General features: G+C 44.6%; 1 protein-coding gene across 2 annotated transcripts in view; it reads right to left on the bottom strand.

The window, feature by feature from the left end:
• LOC124606087 (cGMP-dependent protein kinase, isozyme 1) overlaps window positions 1-26,601 on the bottom strand; it is a 583,031-nt gene that overhangs the window by 99,982 nt on the left and 456,448 nt on the right. For both annotated transcript variants that reach the window (XM_047138062.1, XM_047138056.1), the window contains exon 2: window positions 7,317-7,522. In XM_047138062.1, coding sequence (XP_046994018.1) covers window positions 7,317-7,450 — 134 coding nt within the window. In that variant the 5' untranslated portion in view covers window positions 7,451-7,522. The remainder of the gene's footprint in view (window positions 1-7,316; window positions 7,523-26,601) is intronic.

The following is a 26,601-nucleotide window of genomic DNA, read 5'->3' as shown; positions in this document are numbered from 1 at the left end:
CCCAGCTTCATGGAGACGGTTGCGAATGGTCCTCGCCGATACCCCAGGAGCAACAGTGTCCCTAATTTGCTGGGAAGTGGCGGTGCGGTCCCCTACGGCACTGCGTAGGATCCTACGGTCTTGGCGTGTATCCGTGCGTCGCTGCGGTCCGGTCCCAGGTCGACGGGCACGTGCACCTTCCGCCGACCACTGGTGACAACATCGATGTACTGTGGAGACCTCACGCCTCACGTGTTGAGCAATTCGGCGGTACGTCCACCCGGCCTCCCGCATGCCCACTATACGCCCTCGCTCAAAGTCCGTCAACTGCACATACGGTTCACGTCCACGCTGTCGCGGCATGCTACCAGTGTTAAAGACTGCGATGGAGCTCCGTATGCCACGGCAAACTGGCTGACACTGACGGCGGCGGTGCACAAATGCTGCGCAGCTAGCGCCATTCGACGGCCAACACCGCGGTTCCTGGTGTGTCCGCTGTGCCGTGCGTGTGATCATTGCTTGTAGAGCCCTCTCGCAGTGTCCGGAGCAAGTATGGTGGGTCTGACACACCGGTGTCAATGTGTTCTATTTTCCATTTCCAGGAGTGTATATTGTGTACAACATTGGTTTTTGTTTGCACATATCTATAAACAAGTTAACCAATAATTGGAAAAGTGTTGTTTATTCGACAATGTTCACTGGCCTGCTCTCTCTCTCTCTCTCTCTCTCTCTCTCTGCATTGCAGATACTTTCATCTTACATCAGATTAACAACGATATTGTTGTCTTTATCTTCTTCTGTTTCCCAATTTGTCTATTTGAATAATCGAATCAAAATCTACTACACATACGTGTATAAACAATAAATTGGGTTCGGGAAAATGGAAGGAAATTAGTATATCAAAACCACAGATTTTGGGCATAACATTTTACCATATGATGCACTATTGTTGACTGTATATTTGTCAGTGGCAGACGTCTTCATTATCAGTGTTAACATTTTAACAATGCTTACATTGTTTCTATACAGTACTTGGCAGAGTGGTATATTTTATTTAAGAGATGTGCCTTTAATGAGATTTTTAAATATCTGGAGTTTAGTTGTCTTTTTAATTACATCTGACAATACACTGAACAACTTGATTGCCTTGTAGAAATTGATTTTCTCTGCCTCCTGTTTTATTTGTTCTAGGAAAAATTGAAGTTAATTTTTCCTATTGTTGCGTGATTACAAATGCTGCTGTTATTGTAGTAACTAGCCTTTTCGCTGCGGCTTCGCCAGCGTATTCGTTTGACATACCTGTGCTGAACACACCTCCTACTCCTCCCACTCTCTGTATCCAAAGCTCTTTTAAATTCTGATTCCAATACTGGATCCCCTCTCTCTTCTAAATCGACTCTATCACACTAGACAAATCTTCCCCCTCATAAAGGCTTTCAATGTATTCTTTCCACCTATCCACTCTCTCCTATGCATTTAACTGTGGAATTCCCGTTGCACTCTTAATGTTATCACCCTTGCTTTGAATGTCACCGATGGTTGTTTTTACTTTCCTGTATGCTGAGTCTGTCCTTCATACAAACATTTCTTTTTCGATGTGTTCAAATTTTCCTGCAGCCATTTCGTCTTAGCTTCCATGCACTTCCTATTTATTTCATTCCTCAGCGACTTGTATTTCTGTATTTCTGAGTTTCCCGGGACATTTTTGTACTTCGTCCTTTCATCGATCAATTGAAGAATTTCTTCTGTTACCCATGGTTTCCTCGCAGTTACCCTCTGTGTACCTGTGTTTCCTTTCCCAACTTCTGTGATGGCCCTTTTTAGAGATGCCCATTCATCTTCAACTGTACTGCCTTCTGAGCTATTCCTTATTGCTGTATCTATAGCCTTAGAGAACTTCAGCCGTATCTCGTCATTCTTTAGTACTTCCGTATCCTACTTCTTTGCGTATTGATTCTTCCTGACTAATGTCTTAAACTTGAGCCTACTCTTCATCAATTTTTTATATTGTGATTTGAGTCTATATCCGATCCTGGGTACCTCTTACAAACCAGTATCTGATTTCGGAGTCTCTGTCTGACCATGACGTAATCTAACTGAAATCTTCCCGTATCACTCGGCATTCTCCAAATATACCTCCTCCTCTTGTGATTCTTGAACAGGGTATTAGCAATTACTGGCTGAAACCTGTTACAGAAAATTAGTCTTTCTCCTCTCTCATTCCTTGTCCCATGCCCATATTCTCCTGTAACCTTTTCTTCTACTCCTTCCTCTATAACTGCATTCCAGTCCCCTATGACTATTAGATTTTCATCCCCCTTTACATACTGTTTTACCCTTTCAATATCCTCATACACTTTCTCTATCTCTTCATCTTCAGCTATCGTTGTCGGTATTGGTTTGCTGTCGATTCTGATAAGAACAACCCTGTCACTGAACAGTTCACAGTCACATACTCTCTGCCCTACCTTCCTATTCATAACGAATCCTACTCCTGTTATACCATTTTCTGCTGCTGTCCACTTCACTTCCTGACCCCCTACTATACCTATAACTATACCTAGTTTCCCTACCACAGTCAAGCTTCTGACATTCCACGCCCCGACTCGTAGAACGTTTCCTTTCATTGTTTATTCAATATTTTTCTTTTTCTCATGGTAACCTTCCCATTGGCAGTCCCCTTCCGGAGATCTGAATGGGGGACTCTTCCAGAATTTATGCCAGTGGAGTGATCGTCATGACACTTCTTCAATTACAGACCACATGTCCTGTGGATACACGTTACGTGTCTTCAATGCAGTGGTTTCCATGGCCTTCTACATCCTCATGCCGTTGATCATTGTTGATTCTTCCACCTTTGGGGGCGGTTCCCTAACCCTAGGACAAGAGAACAAGGGAGTGCCCTGAACCTCTGTCTGCTCTTTCGCCCTCTTTGACAAGGTCGTTGGCAGAATGAGGGAAGTCTTCAGCCGCCAATGCTGATTATTAATCAAAATTTAACCAGCGGCGGGATTCGAGCCCGGGACCGAAAAGGTTTTGAATATGAATCAAAGACACTACCCCTAGACCAGCATATGGGACAGACAAATCAATCTTCAGTGAAATTAAAAGCAAGGGTGGTAACATTAAGGGTGTAACGGGAATCCCACTGTTACAGGCAGAGGAGAGAGCGGATAAGTGGAAAAAGTACATTGAAGACCTCTATGAGGGGAAGGTTTATCTGATGTGATAGAAGAAGAATCGATTTAGAAGAGATAGGGGATCCAGTGTTAGAATCAGAATTTAAAAAGCTTTGGGGGACTTCATATCAAATAAGACAGAAGGGATTGATAACATTCCATTAGAATTTCTAAAATCGGTGGGGGAAGTGGCAACAAAACGACTATTCACCTTGGTGTGTAGAATGTATGAGTCTGGCGACGTACCATCTGACTTTGAAAAATATCATCCAGACAATTCCGAAGACTGCAAGAGCTGACAAGTGCGAGAACTATCGTACAATAAGCTTAACGGCTCATGTATCCAATTACTATGAAATTACAACCCTTAGCTGCTTCGCATTCGGGAGGTCGACGGTTCAATTCCGTCTCCGGCCATCCTGATTTAGGTTTTCCGTGATTTCCCTAAAACGTTTCAGGCAAATGCCGGGATGGTTCCTTTGAAAGGGCACGGCCGATTTCCTTCCCCATCCTTCCCTCACCCGAGCTTGCGCTCCGTCTCTAATGACCTCGTTGTCGACGGGACCTTAAACACTAATATCCTCCTCCTCCTCTTTAGCTGCTTACTGACGTTGACATACGGCAACGGGGACAGATGAAAATGTGTGCCCCGATCGGGACTCGAACCCGGGATCTCCTGCTTACATGGCAGACGCTCTATACATCTGAGCCACCGAGGACACAGAGGATAGTGCGACTGCAGGGATTTATCTGTGGCACACCTCGCGCGAGACTCACATTCTCAACGTATTGCCCCACACTACATTTGTAGTGCCCCCGCCCATTAAACTCGTTACTCGCGGCGCGTTGCCGATTCCCGTAAGAGTTCGGGCACTGTTTGTGCATTCGCACAGAAGAAGAAGATGGTCAAGTGGCCGGTGAGCCTTATATATATATATATATATATATATATATATATATACTCCTGGAAATGGAAAAAAGAACAAATTGACACCGGTGTGTCAGACCCACCATACTTGCTCCGGACACTGCGAGAGGGCTGTACAAGCAATGATCACACGCACGGCACAGCGGACACACCAGGAACCGCGGTGTTGGCCGTCGAATGGCGCTAGCTGCGCAGCATTTGTGCACCGCCGCCGTCAGTGTCAGCCAGTTTGCCGTGGCATACGGAGCTCCATCGCAGTCTTTAACACTGGTAGCATGCCGCGACAGCGTGGACGTGAACCGTATGTGCAGTTGACGGACTTTGAGCGAGGGCGTATAGTGGGCATGCGGGAGGCCGGGTGGACGTACCGCCGAATTGCTCAACACGTGGGGCGTGAGGTCTCCACAGTACATCGATGTTGTCGCCAGTGGTCGGCGGAAGGTGCACGTGCCCGTCGACCTGGGACCGGACCGCAGCGACGCACGGATGCACGCCAAGACCGTAAAATCGTACGCAGTGCCGTAGGGGACCGCACCGCCACTTCCCAGCAAATTAGGGACACTGTTGCTCCTGGGGTATCGGCGAGGACCATTCGCAACCGTCTCCATGAAGCTGGGCTACGGTCTCGCACACCGTTAGGCCGTCTTCCGCTCACGCCCCAACATCGTGCAGCCCGCCTCCAGTGGTGTCGCGACAGGCGTGAATGGAGGGACGAATGGAGACGTGTCGTCTTCAGCGATGAGAGTCGCTTCTGCCTTGGTGCCAATGATGGTCGTATGCGTGTTTGGCGCCGTGCAGGTGAGCGCCACAATCAGGACTGCATACGACCGAGGCACACAGGGCCAACACCCGGCATCATGGTGTGGGGAGCGATCTCCTACACTGGCCGTACACCACTGGTGATCGTCGAGGGGACACTGAATAGTGCACGGTACATCCAAACCGTCATCGAACCCATCGTTCTACCATTCCTAGACCGGCAAGGGAACTTGCTGTTCCAACAGGACAATGCACGTCCGCATGTATCCTGTGCCACCCAACGTGCTCTAGAAGGTGTAAGTCAACTACCCTGGCCAGCAAGATCTCCGGATCTGTCCCCCATTGAGCATGTTTGGGACTGGATGAAGCGTCGTCTCACGCGGTCTGCACGTCCAGCACGAACGCTGGTCCAGCTGAGGCGCCAGGTGGAAATGGCATGGCAAGCCGTTCCACAGGACTACATCCAGCATCTCTACGATCGTCTCCATGGGAGAATAGCAGCCTGCATTGCTGCGAAAGGTGGATATACACTGTACTAGTGCCGACATTGTGCATGCTCTGTTGCCTGTGTCTATGTGCCTGTGGTTCTGTCAGTGTGATCATGTGATGTATCTGACCCCAGGAATGTGTCAATAAAGTTTCCCCTTCCTGGGACAATGGATTCACGGTGTTCTTATTTCAAGTTCCAGGAGTGTATATATATGAAGATGGTATCTGTTCTTTCTCACATGTCGGAAAGAACAGATACCATCTTCGTATATATATCATGTATCGAAGTTGCTGACAAGAATAATATTATGAAGAATGGAAAAGAAAATTGAGGATGTGTAAGATGACGATTAATTTGGCCTTGGTACAGACACCAGAGAGGCAATTCTTACGTTGCGGTTGATAATGGAAGCAACAGTAAAGAAAAATCAAGCCACGTTCTTAGGATTTGTAGACCCGGAAAAAGCAAGATGTTGGAAATTCTTAGAAAAATGGGGTTAAGCTATAGAGAAAGACGGGTGATATACAGTATGTACAAGGCCGAAATGCTCGGATCAAAAAGGGTGTAAGACAGGGATGTAGTCGTTCGCCCCTACTGTGCATTCCCTACATAGAAGAAGCAATTATGGAAGTAAAAGAAGGGTTCAGGAGTTTAATTACAATTCAAGGTGAAGTGATATCCATGATACGATTCGCTGATGACATTGCTATCATGAGTGAAAGTGAAGAACAATTACATGATCTGCTGAATGGAATGGACAGTCTAATGAGTACAGAATATGGATTGAGACTAAATCGAAGCAAGACGAATGTAATCAGGAGTAGTAGAAATGAGAGCAGCGAGAAACTTAACATCAGGATTGCTGGTCACGAAGTAGATGAAGTTAGGGTATTCTGCTACCTAGACATCAAAATAACCAATGACGGACGGAGCAAGGGGGACATCGAAAGCAGACTAGCGATGGCAAAAAGCGTATTCCTGGTCAACTGAAATCTACTAGTATCAAACATATGCCTTGATTTAAGGAATACATTTCTGAGAATATACGTTTGGAGCACAGCATTGTAGGGTAGTGAAACGTGGATTGTCGGAAAACCGAAAGAGAAGAGAAACGAAGTATTTGAGATGTGGTACTACAGACGAATGTTGAAAATTAGGTGAACTGATAAGGTGAGGAATGAGGAGGTTCTGTGCAGAATCGGATTGGAAGGGAATATTTGTAAAACAATGACAAGGAGAAGGGACAGGACGATAGGACATCTGTTAAGAAATCAGGGGCTGACTTCTATTGTACTACAGGGAGCTGTAGAGGACAAAAACTGTAGAGGAAGACAGAGATTGGAATACATCCAGCAGATAATTGAGGACGTAGGTTGCAAGTGCTACTCTAAGATGAAGAGGTTGGCACAGGACAGAAATTCGTGGTGGGCCACATCAAACCACTCAGAAGACTGATGACTCAAAAAAGATATGACACACTTGCCAACCGAATCAGTACATGCATCCATGCCAGAGGGGATTCACGTCAGACTGAAAAGTGGGCTCGTGCATTCAAGTTCTTTGCAAATACGACTTGATTTCGTCATCACTGAAATGACCTCATATACTGTCTCAGGCTGTGAACTTTTCTTTACGTTTATCTTACCCTTCTGGGTGCTTCACTTTCTTTGTCAGGCAGTGTATTTAAATGACAGACGTTCATGCTAGGAGCAAAGTCTTGAAAATGTAACATCGCCAAAAACCACCCGGGCGTGTGAAGCAAACGACTGCCATCGTAACACAACCGATGTGGAAAATGGGATTGCTTTTTAATACATTTGTGGCTGTGGTACCCAGAATGTGAAAACTTGTACTACATATTTACAACACTATAGGCGTGCAATGTGACTTCCATGTGCCTACTTTCGTGACTAGTCCTACATTAGCGAAGACGAAGGCTCTCTTAGCTCTGCTGTCAGTGGTGAGGGTGAGTGGCACTGACCGGAAATCCTTATCGTAACGCTGTATCTGGATGTCATCGGCAGTCTGGCCCACGTCGGTGCTCTCGCCAGAGACGCCCTGCTTCTTGCTGGAGGAGGCGGCGGAGGCGGCCGGGGGCAGCGCCTGCCCCGGCATGCTGTGGTGCTCGTGCAGCGACGCCAGCAGGTCCCCATCCTGGCTGAAGCTGGTCGCCTGCTGCAGCACGCTCTGTACACACAAACAGGTGTCTCTAGACTCAGGCTACACAGCAACGAGGCGGAGGCTCATGTGTGTAGCACTTCGTATTACAACAGCTGCAGCAAAGGCAAGAGGAAAATGTGGAATGAAGAAAAGGCCTGTACACACTGTCCAACATATCTGTAGTTACATAGCCATCCATCCATCCACACTTCCCTGTTCTCACATGCTCCCATGGCCCCCTCCCCCCACCTCCTCAAAGAGGAGATTAGCAACTTTACTCCATGTAGTCACCCACCAGCTCAGTGATATCCATCCACATATTTGCAAATAACACCCTCCTCCCAAAAGAGGAAGCATACACACACACTACCCCGTACAGCCAACAACCCACACATTCCCACTCACAGTACATACCCATCCACACTTACCTAGGCACATCCTTGTACAGGGTGACAATTCTTTAAGTATATTTCAAAAAACGTAAATTGTTTATAAACACACTTTACTCAGTATGTTAGTCTCACTGCAGATATTTGGATTTAGGTTGTGACAAGTCCGAATGCTTGCCATCGTTGGCGATGGATAGCGAAATTCTGCATGACCTACTGAAGCGTCGAAACATCGATGCTGTCGATGATCTTCTGAATGCCTGTTTTCAGCTTGGCAATGGTTTTGGGGCTATTGCTCTACACCTTGTCTTTAATATAGCCCCACAAAAAGAGTCGCATGTTTTCAGATCGGGAGAATATGGTGGCCAATCGAGGCCCATGCTAGTGGCCTCTGGGTACCCAAGAGCCAGAATGCGGTCCCCGAAGAGCTCCTTCAGCACATCAAACACTCTCCTGCTTCTATGGGATCGAGCACCATCGTGCATGAATCAGGGTCACTTTGGATAATGGGGATGAAATCATCTTCCAAAACCTTCACATAACATTCAGTAGTCACCGTGCCGTCAAGGATTATCGCACCAATTATTCAGTGACTGGACACTGCACAACACAGTCAGCTGCTGTGGGTGAAGTAACTTCTCGATCGTGAAATGCGGATTATCAGTCCCCCAAACGCGCCAATTTTGCTTACTGACAATCCCAACTAGATGAAAGTGGGCTTCGTTACTAAGCCTAACCAAGGTGCGTGTGCATGTGCATACTACTTCCCATCACACCACAAGGCCAACCATGCAGTTTGAAAGTCGTTACGCAAACCGTTCAGAAGTTACGATGATTTTATTTCATATAGTTCAATAATGGTCAGCCTGTAAGTAGGGGTGGTTGCCAATCTAGTTATATATACCATTCCACAAATACCTCCAAATTCCTCAAAGTGAAGTCTCACATGAACTAACCCATAAAGTCAAACAGCTATGCATACATATATACCTATCAATGATATATATATATATACCTATCCACAATACACCCCACACCCACATAAAAGAGGAGACCTGCATAAATGAACCCAGTCAAGCAACTATCTAACTACAGATACATACATATATGTATATATATCCTCCCCTGTCCTTCACAACAAAGATGGCCAACAAGTGCTAACTTATGCAGCTATCCCTCTACATATCCACACATGTGTACCCACCTACAATGAACACTCACACACATATCCTCCCTCCTTCCTGAAAAGGAAACCCTATACACACTAACTCATACATTCAACCATACTCGTCGTCACGTAAAACCCCACCACACCCCTCACCTCCTTTCCAAACAGCAGACCTACACACATTAACTCACTGAGGAATTCACCACAAAACCCTTTATTTCTTGTGTGGTAATCCGCTTTCTCTCCTAAAGACTTGTCCGAAAACGTATCACCGTGTACCATTCGAGTAAACTTGACGTTATTACAAACATAACACACGACTAACTCACACTGCTGTACTAGCAAACAGTGTGTGTATGAAAGTAACGTAACTCCCCACTTGCTGGAGTTGGCCGCAAACAAATGGAAACACAACAAAGATGCACACCATTCATTCAGTCGACCGTCGACCTCCACATATGAGCAGCATTTCTACCTTGTCTTCGTTGTTGTACATTGTACTGACACAAACCTTCAGCTGAAGACGATCGACTGAATGACCCGTGTGGATTTTCCATGTTTCCATTTGTTTACTGTCACCTCCAGTAAGTTGACGAGTTACCTCGCTCTCGCACACACACTGTTTACTGGTACAGCGGCGTCAGGCAAGTGTGTGTTATGTTTATAGTAACGTTAACTTTAACGTGAATGTTACACAGTAGTATTTCGTTGCTGCACAAAACTTTTTTGGAGCCGTAAAGAAAGTGCCGTCCCTTTCTTCTCAGTACGGGACGAAGGTGATATCACAATGGACTGCATTAGCAGGGTACAGTGACCGTGTGCCCCTGCGGTACGTGATTCATGGATACCATTGCGACATCACCTTCATCCAGTACTGAGAAGATAGCGACAGCACATTTTGACACTGCATACCATCATCTTTCAGGACAGTGCACGATGTCAGACGGCGGACCCGTGCAGGATCTCCTACGTACGTGGGTTGGAAGACACTGCAACATCCATCGTATTCACCCGATATGCGTCAGCGCGATTACGACTTGTTCGCCAAAATAAAGGAACCTCTTTGTGGCGCGAGCTACAGCACAAGAGAAGACATCATCCGTGCTGTAGGGCAACCCTTGAGAGACATCAACGGAGGTGGACGAGCTGATGGTATACGAAACTCTCCATCTGAGTGGGCGAAGGTGATGGAGATGCGGGGCGTTGATGTTGAGGGTATGTAATAGGGTGAATAAAGTCTTGTATGAATTACAACAGTGTTGCCACTACTTTTTATTCAGCCCTTGTATTTCTGTAACGAACAAAGTTACAGGGGAGGAAATCTTGGTTATGTCCCCCTGGTAGTTGACTATGCTACAAGTATAGCACCATCCATATCCATCATCTATCAGAGATCATTGGAACAGCGGAGAGTTCCACGAGATTGGAAGAAGGCCCAGGTCATAGAAATCTATAAAAAGGGGAGAAAATCGGATGCACATAATTACCGGCCAATTTCACTGACATAGATTTGTTGTAGAATCATGGAACATATTTTGTGTTCAGACATAATGACCTTTCTAGACCCTGAGAAGCTCATCTGCAAAAACCAGCACGGTTTTAGGAAACAGCGCTCATGCGAGACACAGCTGGCCCTCTTTGTGCATGATATACAGCAGGCTCTAGATACCCGCTCCCAGGTTGATGCCATATTTCTCGACTTTCAATAGGCGTTCGACTCAGTTCCTCATAGTCGCTTGCTCCTAAAAGTGCGCACTTAAGGTCTATCCGATGACATATGCGGTTGGATAGAAAGTTTCATAACGGACAGAGAGCAGTATGTCGTCCTGAATGGGGTGACTTCAACAGAAACAAGCGTAACTTCAGGTGTGTCACAGATCAGCGTAGTAGGTCCGCTGCTTTTTACGATTTACATAAACGATCTGGTTGATGGTATTGACAGCGGCATTAGACTGTTTGCCGATGGTGCTGTAGTCTACAGGAAAGTAGTGTCGCAAGAAAGTTGTGAACAAATCAATGAGGATTTGCAGAAAATAAATGTGTGGTGTAATGACTGGCAATTATCTCTCAATATTAGTAAGTGTAACCTACCGCATATAACTAGGCGAAAATCTCCATTAATGTACGAGTACAAAATGAATGCCCAGTTTTTGAAAGCGGTAACATCCGTCAAGTATCTGGGTGTGACTATTCGAAATGATCTCAAATGGAATGATCAGATTACACAAGTAACGGGTAAGGTGAACTCTAGATTGCGGTTTATTGGTAGAATCCTGAAGCGATGCAGTCCTCCAACAAAGGAAATTGCTTACAATACGTTAGTTCGTCCAGTCTTAGAGTATTGTTCGTCTGTATGGGACCCTTACCACTTGGGTCTGATTCAAGAGATTGAGAAGCTCCAAAGAAGAGAGGCAAGATTCGTGACTGTTACATTTAGCAATCGCGAGAGCATTACAGGTCTCATAGAATGTTTGAAGTGGGACACACTTTCAGATAGACGATGCGCTAAAAGAAAGGGGCTGCTCACTAAATTCCGAAATGCCATCTTCGCCGATGATGTAAAGCACATATTATTACCACTAACTTTCAAATCGCGCAATGATCACCATTAAAAGATAGTGGAAATTAGAGCTCGTCCTGAGGCGTTCAGACAGTCGTTTTTCGATCCACGAGTGGAACAGAGGCGGGGGCGGGGGGGGGAGGGGGTAATACGTCTTTGGCGTGAATTGTGCCCGCCGCCACACACCGCTTGGTGTCTAGTGGAGTATATATGTAGATGTAGATATGTAGATGAGTATCATGCTGGATAAGTTTTTTGTTATTTTTTGCTTCTGACAAACTGGACACCCTTTATATGTGGGTCCAGCTCCAGTGTGCTACCACTTGCTAAGAGGAGAACAGCTACAGTACGTACGGCTAGTGGCGCCGTGAAGTATTCTGTCTCTCTACACAGGTACTGCGCACCGGCCTTAGCAAAAATGCACACCACTCCGTTGAGGCCGCAGTGTCTCGGGGAACCAGCTGTCCGTTGCTTCCTTAGGATGCTACCTAAGCTGTGACGTGCATACATAGGGAAAGCGGCGGGTGGAAAACGGAACGAAAATAATAATAAAAACACAAGAGAAGCACGCAGCGACATGTAGCAGCCACAAAGAGAACTCTCACTGCAGGAACGGCCACAAAGCCGTGCTGCGCCGGGGCGGGTGTGAGCGTGTTTTATTTTCCGCGTTTCCCTGGGTAACGAGGCTTGCCTTTGGGCCGTGGCCCGCACCGCCTAATTGTGGCGGCGGATAACGAGCGAGGCTACGTCAGGCCGGGACGGGACGGGCTCACCACTCTACACGGCCACGACCCTGCGTGTCGCCTAACCTCGGGGACTCCTCTCCCGTTCTGATAACCTGGAGGAGCGTAGCACACTGCTGTGGCCTGCACAGACCTGAGCTGGGTACATCAGGCGTCGTGGGACTAGCCATTCCAAGGCAGCGACTCTAACAGCAGCACTTCACGGACTGCCCTTGAATTTCTCCGTACTTCCAGGAACAGAAGTGAGTCGACGCTCTGAAGGTGCGGTGATGCAGAACAGTGTTGAAAATTAGTTAGACCCATAAGAAATGAGGAGGTCCTCTCCAGAATCGGAGAAGAAACGAACGTACACTAAGCTGGGAAGTCATGGGATAGCAATAAAAACACACACAAATGCCGGTACTATCGCGTCGCAAGAAATAAAAGTGCAGTGCATTGACGGAACTGTCATTTGGACTCAGGTGATTCATGAGAAAAGGTTGCGGATGTGATTATAGCCGTAAAACTCGTATTAACAGACTTTGAAAGCGGAATGGCAGTCGGAGTTAGACACATGAAAATTCTGTTTCGGAAATTGTTAGGATATTTGTTGCTTACAGACCCACAGTGTCAAGAGTGTGCCGAGAGCAAATTTCAGGCGTTACGTCTCGCAAAGGACAACGCACTGGCCGACGGCCTTCATTTAACGACCGAGTGCAGTTGCGTTTGCGTAGAGTTGTTCAAATGGTTCAAATGGCTCTGAGCACTATGGGACTTAACAGCTGAGGTCATCAGTCCCCTAGAACTTAGTACTGCTTAAACCTAACTAACCTAAGGACATCACACACATCCATGCCCGAGGCAGGATTCGAACCTATGACCGTAGCGGTCGCGCGGTTCCAGAATGAAGCGCCTAGAACCACTCGGCCACACCGGCCGGTGAGTAGAGTTGTCAATGCTAACATACAAGCCACACTGCGTGAAATAACCGAAGAAACCAATGTGGGAGGTACGACGAATGTATCCGTTAGGACAGTGCTACGAAATTTGGCGTCAAAGGGCTGTGGCAGCAGTCGACCATTGCGAGTGACTTTACCGACAGCACGATATCGCCCGTAGCGCCTCTCCAGGGTTCGTGATCATATTGCAACCTAGACAACTGGAAAACCGTGGCCCGGTCAGATGAGTCTCGATATCAGTTGGTAGGAGTTGATTACAGGGTTCGAGTGTGGTCCAAACCACACGAACTCATGGACCCAAGTTATCAACAAGGCACTGTGCTAGCTGGTGGTGGTTCCGTAATGGTATGGGCAGTATTTACATGGAATGGGTCCTCTGATCCAGCTGAAACGATCATTAACTGGAAAGGTTGTGTTCGGCTACTTGAAGACCATTTGCAGCCATTCATAGATTTCATGTTCCCAAACAACCATGGGATTTTTATAGATGGCAGAGTATCACGTCACCTGGCCGCAACTGTTAGCGACTGGGTTGAAGAACGCAGATCTCCCGACATGAATCCCATCGAACATTTATGAGTCATAATCGAGAGGTCAGTTCGTGCACAAAATCATGGACGGCTATAGAGGTAGCATGGCTCAATATTTCTGCAAGGGACTTCTAACGACTTGTTGGGTCCATGCCACTCCTAGTTGCTGCCTAGAAAAAGGAGGGCCCATGCGATATTAGGAGGTATCCCATGACTTTTGTCACCTCAGTGTGTGGAGAACACCGACAAGAAGAAGGGACAGGATGATAGAACATCTGCTGAGACGTCAGGAAATATCTGCATGGTACCAGAGGGAGTTGTAAAGGGTAAAAACTGTAAGGGAACACAGAGGAAGACAGAGTAACACTTGCACCTTGTGTTCTCGTTTACAATCTATGAGATGAAGAGAATGGCGCAAGAGAGAAATTCGTGATGAAGCTCAGTGCACGTACGTCAATTTTCTAATGCAGTACGATCCAGTTCTCAAGAAAACTCGAAAAAATCGACTTTGAAAATTAGAAGCTATCCGAGTGTTGTTACGTACAAAATGTGTGTACGTTATTGACAAATTCATTGGGAGCTGAGTGCGTAGCGTAGAAGTACAATAATCGCAAAGTTGTTGGGTCGAATCTTGCTAGATGTAACATTTTTTTCTTTTTACTTTTATTTAAATTTCACATTTATTAACACGGCTGTCTGAGTCTGCATTTCAACCTAGTCTTCACCACTCAACGATGTGAGGAGTCATCTGAAACACGTGTTTCTTATTCCACGTTAAACTGTACGTCCCCTTTGCCCGATTGGATAACTGGTGCAGGGTAGGGACACGCAAGTCACCGAAGTGGCGTCCTATAGAGAGATTTGCACGGCGTCACTGACTCACACGAAATTATTATCATAATTACACGTAGAAATATTCATTAACAAATATCAGATAATACTTTTTAATAAAAATAACATCATTTTACTTTATATAGTGACCGTTTGAAAATGCCAGTACTCACAATAAATTGAAATTTCCTACAGGAATTGTGAAAGGGCATACACAAAATTTTTTTTTAGAAACTGAACAACCTCATTGATCTACATAATTTCTTCATTTAATAGTTGTCTACAAATTAATTCTTTAGAAAATCTTGTAGTCATTTTTTCTATGCTAAGTTTAGAAATGTCGAGAGTTTTTTTCAGAAAGTAATGGTGAAGATTCTGAAAATTAATGACATATACTCAAAAATATGCATTAAAACATGATAAAATAAGATATTCCCAGCATAATAAAGTATTATGTTCTCCTATACAATCTTCATTTCTCTTCTTTTCCCACGAAAAACTCCGGTTCGAAATTTTTCTTTCTTTTACTGCTTGAGGACACTCGCGGTGCAGCATCGAGCAGTAGTCAGTTATGATGCTGATCTCATCTGAACTGATAATTTCGCTACACTTCTATAATCTCTTGATCGGTCTTTCTCAGCTAGATTTTCTGCAGAGCGACTGACATAGGAATCTAGGAAGTGTAACTTTATGCTCATGAAAGCACTCTATACTTTAAAGCTGCCGTAGACTTTGTTGATAATTTCCTTACAGGATATCCAAGTTGATATTTCAGTGCCTAATTTTACGTTCAAAAGTTTCGTGTTTCGTCAGTTTCCGAATGTCAGAGCCGACGAAAACTTCTTTCACCTTGCCCCTTGATAGCCCAGTTAACCTATTTTTCTCATACTTATAGGCGTCAGCATCTTTTGGTGGAGCTTTAATAAATTGTTTTATAACTTCACATTTTGTATGAAGCGGGGACAGGCGTATTTTTCTGGGTCTGTCAAAGAATAGAATAGTAATTTAGACATTCTAGTTGGTCAAATTTTCTGAGTCCAGTGCTCGTCTTTTGCACGACTATCGGGTAAAGACATAGCTGTATTACAGACCATAAAATAAAACAATTTTCTGTAAGTTAACATTGCAAAATATGACAAAATAGTTCTGACGTTATTATGATGCTCATATAGTTGCATTTTGATTTCTTGGTGTCTCTCAAACCTACATGAGACTGAACCTGTTAGGTACTTTAATCGGAAATCTCCACCCACAGATGCACTGGAAATTCTTTCAGCCTTAATAAAAGAATTTCATTCTTATCCATTGCAATGAGGCATTTCGCATGCCTGTATCAAACAATCAGTTTATCGTCATACGAACAGTATTAAAAATAAAAAGACGTTATTGCTATTACGAAAATAAATATTTAAGTGTTTTAAAAATTTATTCCTAACTAGTGGCCGACGTTTTGCGGTTGGATAAAGGCCCACAAAATTGTTGATAAAAGTATTTGATTTTTCAGAGATTTTTACTATCTTAATTTATCATGTATTTGCAACCCTGCAAGCAATTGATGTAACCTACAGGTGCCAAGTTTAGTGACGAGCATAATAGCGCTTGGAGGAAGTCGCCGTTTGGTGTTCGCGCGGCAAGTTCCTTAACCGTAGCGATGCAGGCAGCCCGTTAAGCACTGGCGAATGGAACCAGCGTGAAGACTGCAGAATTGTGGCGTTTCTGTTTGTATCCGGATCGGCGAAAGTGGCCCCTTGGATTTCCCTCATTATTGTCTAAGTGTTGATTGGTTGGTTGATTCGATCTAAGGGGCCAAACAGCTAGGTCATCAGGTCCCATCTGATCAGGGAGGGATGGGGAAGCAAGTAGGGCGTGCCCTTTCAAAGGAACCACCCTGGAATTTGTCTGAAGCGATTTAGGGAAATCACGGAAAACTTAAATCAGGATGGCCGGATGCGTGTTTCAGCGGTCGTCCTCCAGAATGCGAGTCCAGTATGCTAACCACTGCGGCACCTCGTTCGGTGTCCGACTGTCTATACGTATCTGTACGTGGCGTTTCTTAGTTTCTGGCGATTCCGTCAGACATTCTGCATTCAGACATACGAGACGATGTCTGGGATGCAAAGAAGTAAAGAAACTAGGAATTCCAGTGTGGAAAAGATAGACATTGTGTTTAGGGGACTTGTAGAGGGGAGTGAGTACATAATATTTTGTGTATGAATCCATTCCCGGAAACGTCATCGACCGATGGTACAGAGCATCGAAGTTTTTAGCGTCGGTACATGTAAGCGTATGTGTATACAGCGTGATTCCGTGATGATGTCACGTACTTTTTAGGATGATGGAGACGAATAAATATATCAATTTGAGGTAAGTGTCCCTAGTTCCGGAACCCACAAGTCGAAACAAGCGAAAATCATTCTGATACCTCTGACAGTGGAATATATGTAGCGCTACAACTGTTGCTAAGAATGTACAGTATGCAACTTTCAGAAGTGGTAGTATGGACCAAAACAAGAAACAATTTCTAATAAACATGGGCTGTAAAATTCATAACTTGAGAGCTATGAGCACTTATTCAATAGACGAGATGTGTTTCGCAGTAATTAATATGAACAAGTGTTCATAGATCCCCAGGAACGATTATTAGGATACATGTTTACTCGACATTTTTCTTTGTTTTGGTCCACAATACCACCTCTGAAAGTTGCATACCCCACATTCTTAGTAACAACATTAGCGATTGCTGTCTGGACTGTCAGAGCATCTCGGAAAAGGTCGAAGGTAGTCAACTGGTCGCTTGCTACTGTCGTAAGTACCTATAGGAAATAACTGAAGGACGTTGAAACCACGAGTAGCAGACAAGGTGTAGGATGTCCATCCCTCATCACCGTACGTGCAGCTGGGAGTCTTGTCCGCTCTTAAAGCAAGACAGGAGGCGATTTGTTTCAGAACGTTGGGCTCCATAACAGACGACTACTACGCTTTCCCATGTTGATCCGACGACATCGTTAAATAAGACTGCAATGGGCATGGCATTATCGACATTGGACCGTGCATATATGGAAACGTGCAGCCTAGTCAGATGAATCACGTTTGTTGTCACACCAGGTACACAGTTGTGTCCGGATGTGCTGACATCCAGGCAAACGGCTGCTCGAAAAATGCACGTCCCCACGTGTGCAAGCTAGTGAGAGCAGTATTATCCTATGGAGGACATTCACCTGGGGTTCCATGTGAAACGTACCAATGTAAGATCGTTAGGCTGTGTGTGAGACGAAGTGTTGACCTCAGATGCCAGGCTGCCATACACGAGGGTTATCCATAAAGTAAATTCCGATTGGTCGGGAAATGGACACCACAATGAAAACCCAATGAAGCTTTGCACAGATGTGTTGGGTAGTGTCTCTAGTACGACCATCGATCGCATCAAGACGCTCTTTTCAGTTGTGAGCTCACTGTCAAGTAGGAGGGCCCGCTGAGAGGCTTCGCCTTAATGAATGTAGCCCACCTAACACAACTGCCAAGCACTTCCTTCTTCATGGCAACTCTCAGTCGCACTCTGCAGGGGTCGTGAAGACGCTCCAGTAGCCTTTTCGATGGGAAGTGCTCGATCACCCACAACACAGCCCTAATTGGCTTGTCCTGAGTATCATCTCTGTTCACATGAGATGCTGGATACGAAGACATCACTTGGGCGCAGGCTACGGGCTATAGACCAGCGTAGAGAATTATCGGAAAGCACAGGCGGCTTCCTTCTACGACGATGATGTTGGAAATTTGGTATAACGCTCCGACGAATGTCTAAGTCAGAACAGTGACTATGTAGAGAAGTATCTGGAAAGTGTAGATAACTCTTGCAAATAAAATGTTTCTGATTTTCACTGTGGTTTCCATTTAGCGACCGATCGGAACTTACTTCCTGGACAGCCCTCATATAAAAGCTTATATAAATTTTTTAACAATCTTATTTCATTTATTTGGTCATTTTAGAACTTAGTTTACTATACTGATTCAAATTCTGTCATTAATTTTGTTTCAAATTTAGCAAGCATATGTATATGTCTGCACTGGTTTGACTGTTACTAATCGATACTCGAACAAAAACATAAATAATTATCATTTTGTAGTTTCGGAATACCCTTAGAAGTGAAAATTGCTTTTTGTTGGTGTTTATGAGATGAACAGATTCAAATGTTAGGAACATTTTCCAACAAATAATGTTCATAATGTAAGCAACATTATAAAAATGCATTGTTACTGAACATATTTTATGAATTTCAATACGTAAAGGTAAAAGACCTGTAAAATTTTATGTTGTAATGTGAGAGGAGCGAACTAATATATCATCATTATCATTTTCTTTGGGCCTTTGTCCCACTTGAACGCGGGGTCGGCCTAATTACTATGGATGTGGCGACGGTGACAGAGGGTGGCCGGATGCCTTTCATGTCGCTACCCTGTACCCCCCGGGATGGAATGAGTGTACCCCAGCTGTCTGCGTCTGGTGTAAGCCACGAAATAGTGCGAACGATTTCAAATGTCTGTGAGTCGTGTAACTGAGGCGGGACGTGAGGGCCAGCCCGGTATTCACCTAGTGGGATGTGGAAAACAGGAGAGAACTAATACATGATATCAGTTTGTATAGCTCCTGAAGGGCTATTGATGGAAAAGCTCCGATATGTACGAATATGAATCAGACTGGCGCAATTTCGTGATGCGTGAAACAAATTGTATTCAAGCTTCGAAGAGGAAACACTTCACACTAGACAATCTTTTGGAAGTGCACGCCACGTATAAATAACAAACTAAGTTTTAAAAAAATATTAATTAGTAGTCAGTTCAAAACTAAACAAATGCCCCTGGTTAGGTGGAAATAAAGTCCCATGCTTCTTGACAGAACGTAGGGGAACGATACGGGAGATCCACACCACCGTACTAGGTAAGGTCCTAATGGAGGTAGTTTGCCGTTGCCTTCCTCCGACCGTAACGGGGGTGAATGATGACGATGAAGACAACACAACAACACCTAGTCTTCTCGGGCCAGGTGAAAATCCCTAACCCCGCCGGTAATCGAACCCGGGACCCCGTGCTCGGGAAGAGAGAACGTTACCACGAGACCACGAGCGGCGGACAGGTTAGATGATGGTAAGTGAAGATGAAGGACTGTAAATGAAGATTTGATCATTTACTTCCATTGATTACGATATAAACAAAACACATTATTGTTCTGCGAGCACCTGGCGCAAGAGTCACAAAATTAAAAGGCGTCATGTTCAAGTGTATATGGAAAAGTGTATATAGAAACAGCGCAATCATATGAAATACTTATGTGAATATATCCTGAAAACAAAAGGTAACTGTACGGAATGTGAAATTGGTGTACGATGGTCAAAGCAGAACAAAATTAAAAGAAATGAAGAACTAGATTACGATCAACAGCGTTGGCTGCTGTCACCTGGAATACGACTGCATCAACACGGTCTAAGTGTTGCCAATATTGTATAGTTTTACAGCAAGACGTTCTGAGGTGTACATTCTGACAGGTTGTTGTTGTGTAAGTAATGTTGTCTACAGCGACGAATTCCGCGAGGAAGCTATTTTGTATCATTAACAGTGTCTAGTATACCGTACATCGATGTGCAGCTCAACGCAAAAAGCAACTTGCGACAAGTTATAATACTTCTTTGGTCATTCTCGCGCTGTTATGCGGTGTAGACTGTTGTGCGGAATTCAGTGGACTTGCAGGTATCTATCGAAGAGTCTTGACTGCATCCTCACGGCTTTAAGAGTATTTTAAGTTGCTCCAGAATCTCTGCTATCAACTTCAGAGCCTATAGCGTTCCCCATACTTTACTTATTTACTCACGTGGCTCGTGACCTGACGCTAGGCCTCAGGCATCAAGGTCTATGGTGCGATAGGCTACAACTCTCGTACACCTTTGGCGTTTCTGGAGGGACGCTAACTGACGCTCGGTACGCGCAGAATGTAGTTAGACCCGTTCTTCTGCAGTCCTTGCAACAAGAAGGTGATGTGTTGTTCCAACAGGTTAATGCTGGTCCAAAACCTGCCTGTGGAACGTAAGGAGCTTTGCAAGATGTGCAGCAGTTTGCCTGTCCAGTACGATCTCCAGACTTGACTCCAACCGAGCACGTGTGGGCTATGATGGGACAAAAAGCGACTCGTTTGACTCCTGGAGAACTACCTGAAGAGATCGAGCTGGCGTAGCATAACATATCCCAGGAGAGTATTCGCCATCTGTACGATCGAGTGGATGCAAGAGTGAGCGCCTGCATTGCCGCCAGTGGATGTTACACCACGTACTATTATGGATCGATACTTGCTACCTCAGAATCTCTTGTGCTATTGATCTTTAAATGCAATCATTTCATACACTCCATATGAGATGTCACAGCAATAAATCTTGAGTGATTTGGAAACCTCTAAAAGGGCGTACTAATTTTTTCCAGCAGTGTATTGTTGTTGGTGTCGATTCTTATGAGAATAATACTATCATTGAACTGTTCACGGTAACTCTCACTTTGTCCTATCTTCCTATATTTTTCTGCTGTTGATATTCTTCTTTCTATTTTTCTTCACTGACTCGTATTATATCAAGACTGAGTCTCTGTATTTAGCTTCTGTGATTTTATAGCTGCCTTGCCTTACTCAGATTTCTGACATTCGATGCTCAAATGGTTCAAATGGCACTAAGCGCTATGGGACTTAACATCAGAGGTCATTAGACCCCTAGATTTAGAACTACTTAAACCTAACTAACCTAAGGACATGACACACATCCATGCTCGAGGCAGGATTGGAACCTGCGACCGTAGCAGCAGCGCGGTTGCGGACTGAAGCGCCTAGAACCGCTCGGCCACAGAATCCGGCCATTTCATGCTCCAATTTTTTTTTCCTCGTGTGCATATTTCTTTTGGCAGTCTTCTCCCGTACATACGGTCAGGGAGTTATCAGGGATCTTTCACGAATGGAAAGACCATCATGAAAGATTTTTAATTTTCCAAAACTATAGCGATCGTATTTAAATATGTGGTAGAGGATATTAGCTTATCGACGGCATCTTGTCCTCCACGTGTATCATTTTCGACGCCAATTTCATTCCACCTTTATATTTTGTAACGGTACAGAGAAAGTGTTTATAATACGTCCTTAGTACATCATCTCCTTCATTAGTCGAGACTTTGATAAGATGTCGCATTCTGTTCGAGTTAGTGTTCAGTGTGGGTCTATGCGTCTGTGGACGATGGGGCTTTCCCGGCAGGCGACATAGGAGACTGGCGGCGCGAGGGGATGGGTTTTTAAGCGCCGCATAAAATTCATTACGTGGGCTGATTGTGTGCGGCCATCATTTCCATAGCGCGAAATTAAAAGCTAAAGGGGACGCCCGAGCTGACACGCCCACCACAGGCGCTGCCCATGCGGAACTGAAGCCGGCGGAAGCGTTGGAGGCGGGCCTTAGCGAACGGGCATTTGGGTTTCACGAAGTTCGTGATGTTTAAACGACCTCGAAAGGCTCCACGGTGTTTTTTAGGTACAACGTAAGTTCTGGAAGGAAATTTCAAAACTAGGAGCAAATCATCTGGATATTAGGAAACTCGTCACAAATAAATCACAGTGCTCTAAGCCAAGTGGTTAAATTCCGCACCATTACGATAAAATACCGTCTAACACAAAAAAAATCCGAACGAACCAGAAAGGATGTATCCGAATGGGACGGAAATCAGTAGATGTTATGTACACGTACAGAAAAAAGTAGTTACAAATTCGGAAAAACTGTACTGTTTATTGAAGAGTTAGAGTTTCACAAAAAAATGGCTCTGAGCACTATGGGACTTAACATCTGAGGTCATCAGTCCCCTACAACTTAGAACTACTGAAACCTAACTAACCTAAGAACATTAGGCACATCCATGGCCAAGGCAGGATTCGAACCTGCGACCGCAGCAGCAGCGCGGTTCCGGACTGAAGCGCCTAGAGTGTCACAAATTAAGCAAATGAATAACGTACTGGTCCGCCTCTGGCCCTCATGCAAGCAATTATCCGGTTTGGTACTGATTGATAGAGCTGTTGGATGTCCTCCGAGCGATATCTCGTGAAATTCTGTCCAACTGCCGCGTTAGATCGTCAAAACCCCGAGCTGGTCCTACAAATAATGCTCCACACTTTCTCATCTGGTGAGCGATCCAGTGACATTGCTGGGAGGGTGGGGTTTGGCAAGCACGAAGAAAAGCAGTAGAAACTCTCGCCATCTTTCAGGGAGGCATTATATTGCTGAAATGTAAGGCCAGGTTGGCTTGCCACAAAGGGCAACAAAACGGGATGTAGGGTATCTTCTACGTACCGTTGTGCTGTAACGGTTCCGCGCATGACAACCAAAGGGGTCCTCATATGAAAGAAATGGCACCCCAAACTATCAATCATGGTTGCCGAAACGTATGGCGGGCGACAGTCAGTTTGGTATCCCACCGCTGTACAGGGCGTCTCCAAACACGTCTTCGCTGGTCATAGGGGCTCAGTTCCAAGCGGGACTCATCACTGAAGACAATTCTACTGTAGCCACTGAGCTTCAAGGCACTACCTACAGCCCAGCATCATTGCTGCGCACGTGTCACCTATTTGCCCACCCCCGCCCGCCTGTCCCTGTGAGAGCCTGTGAGTGCCTGGACGCCTGCAGGCGTGATTAAGAGATTGAAGAAAGATTTGAGTTTAACGTCCAGTCGACATCGAGGTCATTAGAGACAGAGTAGAAACTCGGATTGTGTCAAGGATGGGGAAGGAAATCGGCCGCGCCCTTTCGAGGGAACCATCCCGCATTTGCCTAGAGCGATTTAGGGAAATCGCGAAAAACCCGAATCTGAATCACCTCACACGGGTTTGAACCGTCCTCCTTCCAAATGTAAGTTCAGTGTGCTAACCACCGCGCCACCTCGATAGGTATGATTAAATGAATGTGGAAAAAAATTTAAGCGCCATTTTAATGTGTGCATTAAACCCGACCGTCATCACTACGCACAGCTGCCAGGACTTCGAGTGGTCTAAATAATATGTGAGATATGTTTATATCAACAAAAAACGGAATATACATTTCCAACTATCAGTTCCTTATCTCAAAGTGGAGGGTACTGCCATTTAATTTACTTAAGCTATTGTGGACCCAGTCAGTCTAGAAGTGCAATCAATCATTTATGTCTCCTATAAGCCATCCGGCCAAGTGGGAAGCGGGAGGGGGGGGGGGGGGGGTTGGTTTGTGAAGTAGCCATATCCATATTAGGAAACTGCAAAGTGTCAGGTCCCAAAACTCTGACGCTGCTTCAGGTTTAAGCAACCAAATCGAGTAATTTATCTATCGTGATTCTTCTAGTCTTAAGTGCAACAGAACTCGGGGTACTAGTAGTTACTGATGTAGTTAATTCCGTTCACCAGGCACCTTCAATAGTTACGCATTACTTACGGAACAGGGTGATAGGATTGGGTAGCAATTGAAGCACTGGGAAACTATGCTGACTTTTTTTTTTACGGGAATCCAACATCCCATACCACCATTATTTATGCACACAAAAACCAAGTCAATTAACAAAGCACACTCATTAAAACCACCATAACTTCAGTTCTTTGGGTAGTGGGAAACGCATTATACAACTAATAAATAAAAATCTGTGTTCCAGGCGCGAAGCAAAATTGAAGAAGAAGGATCTTAGGAGGCTCTTAATTATATTACGTTGGTTGGAAAAACGACTCACTGTTGCAGAATGTAGAGAACTATGGAAAGGAGGGTACTATACACACAACAGTTTCACTTGTTCAACATCAGAAAAGACATCCAGTCGGTAAATTCAAATATAAGTAACTATAGAGCAAAAAATAGCAATTGGACAGTCCTAAAGCACAGTCCTCGAGCGTTCGCAAACGAACAACCAGAAATCAATCAATTAAATATGGAATTTATACAAGAATAGCACGCAAGTCCACTAAACATTGAATAGAGGGAGAAGAAGACACTAATGCACTTGTTTGGTGTGAAGCGGACCTTCTGAAGCTCCAACAAATGGCTTACAGTACAAAAAAATGCTACAGTTTACCAAATATTCCCATAAAAGATTTACAAAAAGATGTGCATATTACGGAGAGCTCTTTTGTTTCACTTATTAAGTCCATGATAGGTCTATTAATAGCAGAACACCGACAGATTCTGATTGCACCCAAGTGGTCAGTGAAACAAAGACAGCTATCAGAGACCCTTAGCTTTGCCCAACAAACTATCCAGGATATTGAATAAACATCGAAACAATATAAGCGACGCAAATGTTCCAACCATTTTGAACAGTCATAACCAAGATATTCAATCAACGCCTTTCCTGAAGAGCTCCCCCACAACCCGTAATAAAAAAAACCCTGGAAACTAACCCAACATTTAGTTATGAATAGTTTAAACAGAGTTCCTACAAGATTCCTCATTTTGGCACATCGTAAGTTATCCGCAGAAGACAGAACCAGTTTCACACAACACAGATACCTTCGCACCAGAGAAGCGGTCACGTGCGCCCTGTCACTTCAGCTCCCCGCTCTCGACATTCCAGACTAACCGCACGAAAGCCCTTGTCCCCAATAACGGACCATACCCCCCAGGAGGGCGCGGGACCACCGTCACACACGAGTGTTTGCCGACATCCGCTCAAAGGGATCCTCCACGAGCTCTCTGCCTAGCGTCTGTGTGTGCAAAACGGAGAACCAGAGACCCACAACCAGCTACTCTGAGCTACTGGCGGGATTTTTGAAGATAGCTGGGAGACCCAAACTGCTATTATTATCTTGATACAAGAAAATGCACAAAACGTGCGCACTGAGTAGTGCAAAACATATGTCATTCCTACGATCGAATTGATTAATTACGACTTTGTAGCTTTTTCAAAGCTGAATATGGATTCACTTTTGAAGCCCGTCGACATATTAACAATTGATGCGTTTACAAAGTATTCTTTCATCTGCATAATTTTGACTTTAAGGATTTTGAACTATGTGTGCATTTAACCATTAGGGCTTAAAATTGTTGTTGTTGTGGTCTTCAGCCCGAAGACTGGTTTGATGCAATTCTCCGCCCTGCTTTATGCTGTGCAAGACTCATCATCTCCGAATAACTGCCGCAACCTATGTTCTTTTGAATCTGCTTAATGTATTCATCTCTTGCTCCCTCTACGATTTTTATCCCCCATGCTTCCCTCCAGTACTAAATTGGTGATTCCTTGATCTCTCAGAATGTGTCCTATCAACCGATCTCTCCGTCTAGCCCCGCTGTGCCACAAATATCTTGTTGCCCCAGTTCTATCCAGTACCTCTTCATTAGTTACGTGATCTATTCATCTAACCTTCAGCATTCATCTATCTTATTCCAAAGACCTCTATTCTCTTCTTATCTAAACTGTTTATTGCCCATTTTTCACTTCCATACGTGGCTACACTCCATAAAAATACCTGCAGTGAAGACTTCCTAGCACTTAAGTCTATTTTCGATGTTAACAAATTCTTCTTCTTCAGAAACTTTTGTCCTGCTGTCGGCAGTCTCCATTTTATAACCTCTCTACTTCAGCCATCATCGGGTATTTTGGTGCCTAAATAGCTAAACTCATCAACTACTTTAAGTGTGTCCTTTCCTATTTCTAATTCCATCAGTATTACCTGATTGAATTCGACTACATTCAATTATCCTTGTTTTGCTTTTGTGAATATTCATCTTATATCCTACTTTCGAGGCACTGTCCATTCCGTTCAACTGCTCTTCCAAGTCTTTTGCTGTCTCTGACAGAACTACTATGTCATCGGCAAACCTCGTCGAATTTTTTATTTCTTCTCCCTGAACTTTAATTCCTACTCCAAATTTTTCCTTGTTTTCCTTTACTGCTTGCTCAGTGTACAGATTCAATAACATCGGAGGTA

Source organism: Schistocerca americana, chromosome 1 (genome assembly GCF_021461395.2).
Source record: "Schistocerca americana isolate TAMUIC-IGC-003095 chromosome 1, iqSchAmer2.1, whole genome shotgun sequence".
Taxonomy (NCBI): Eukaryota; Metazoa; Arthropoda; class Insecta; order Orthoptera; family Acrididae; genus Schistocerca; species Schistocerca americana.
Note: the sequence above shows the minus strand (reverse complement) of the source record. Positions and strands in the feature narration are given on the sequence as shown.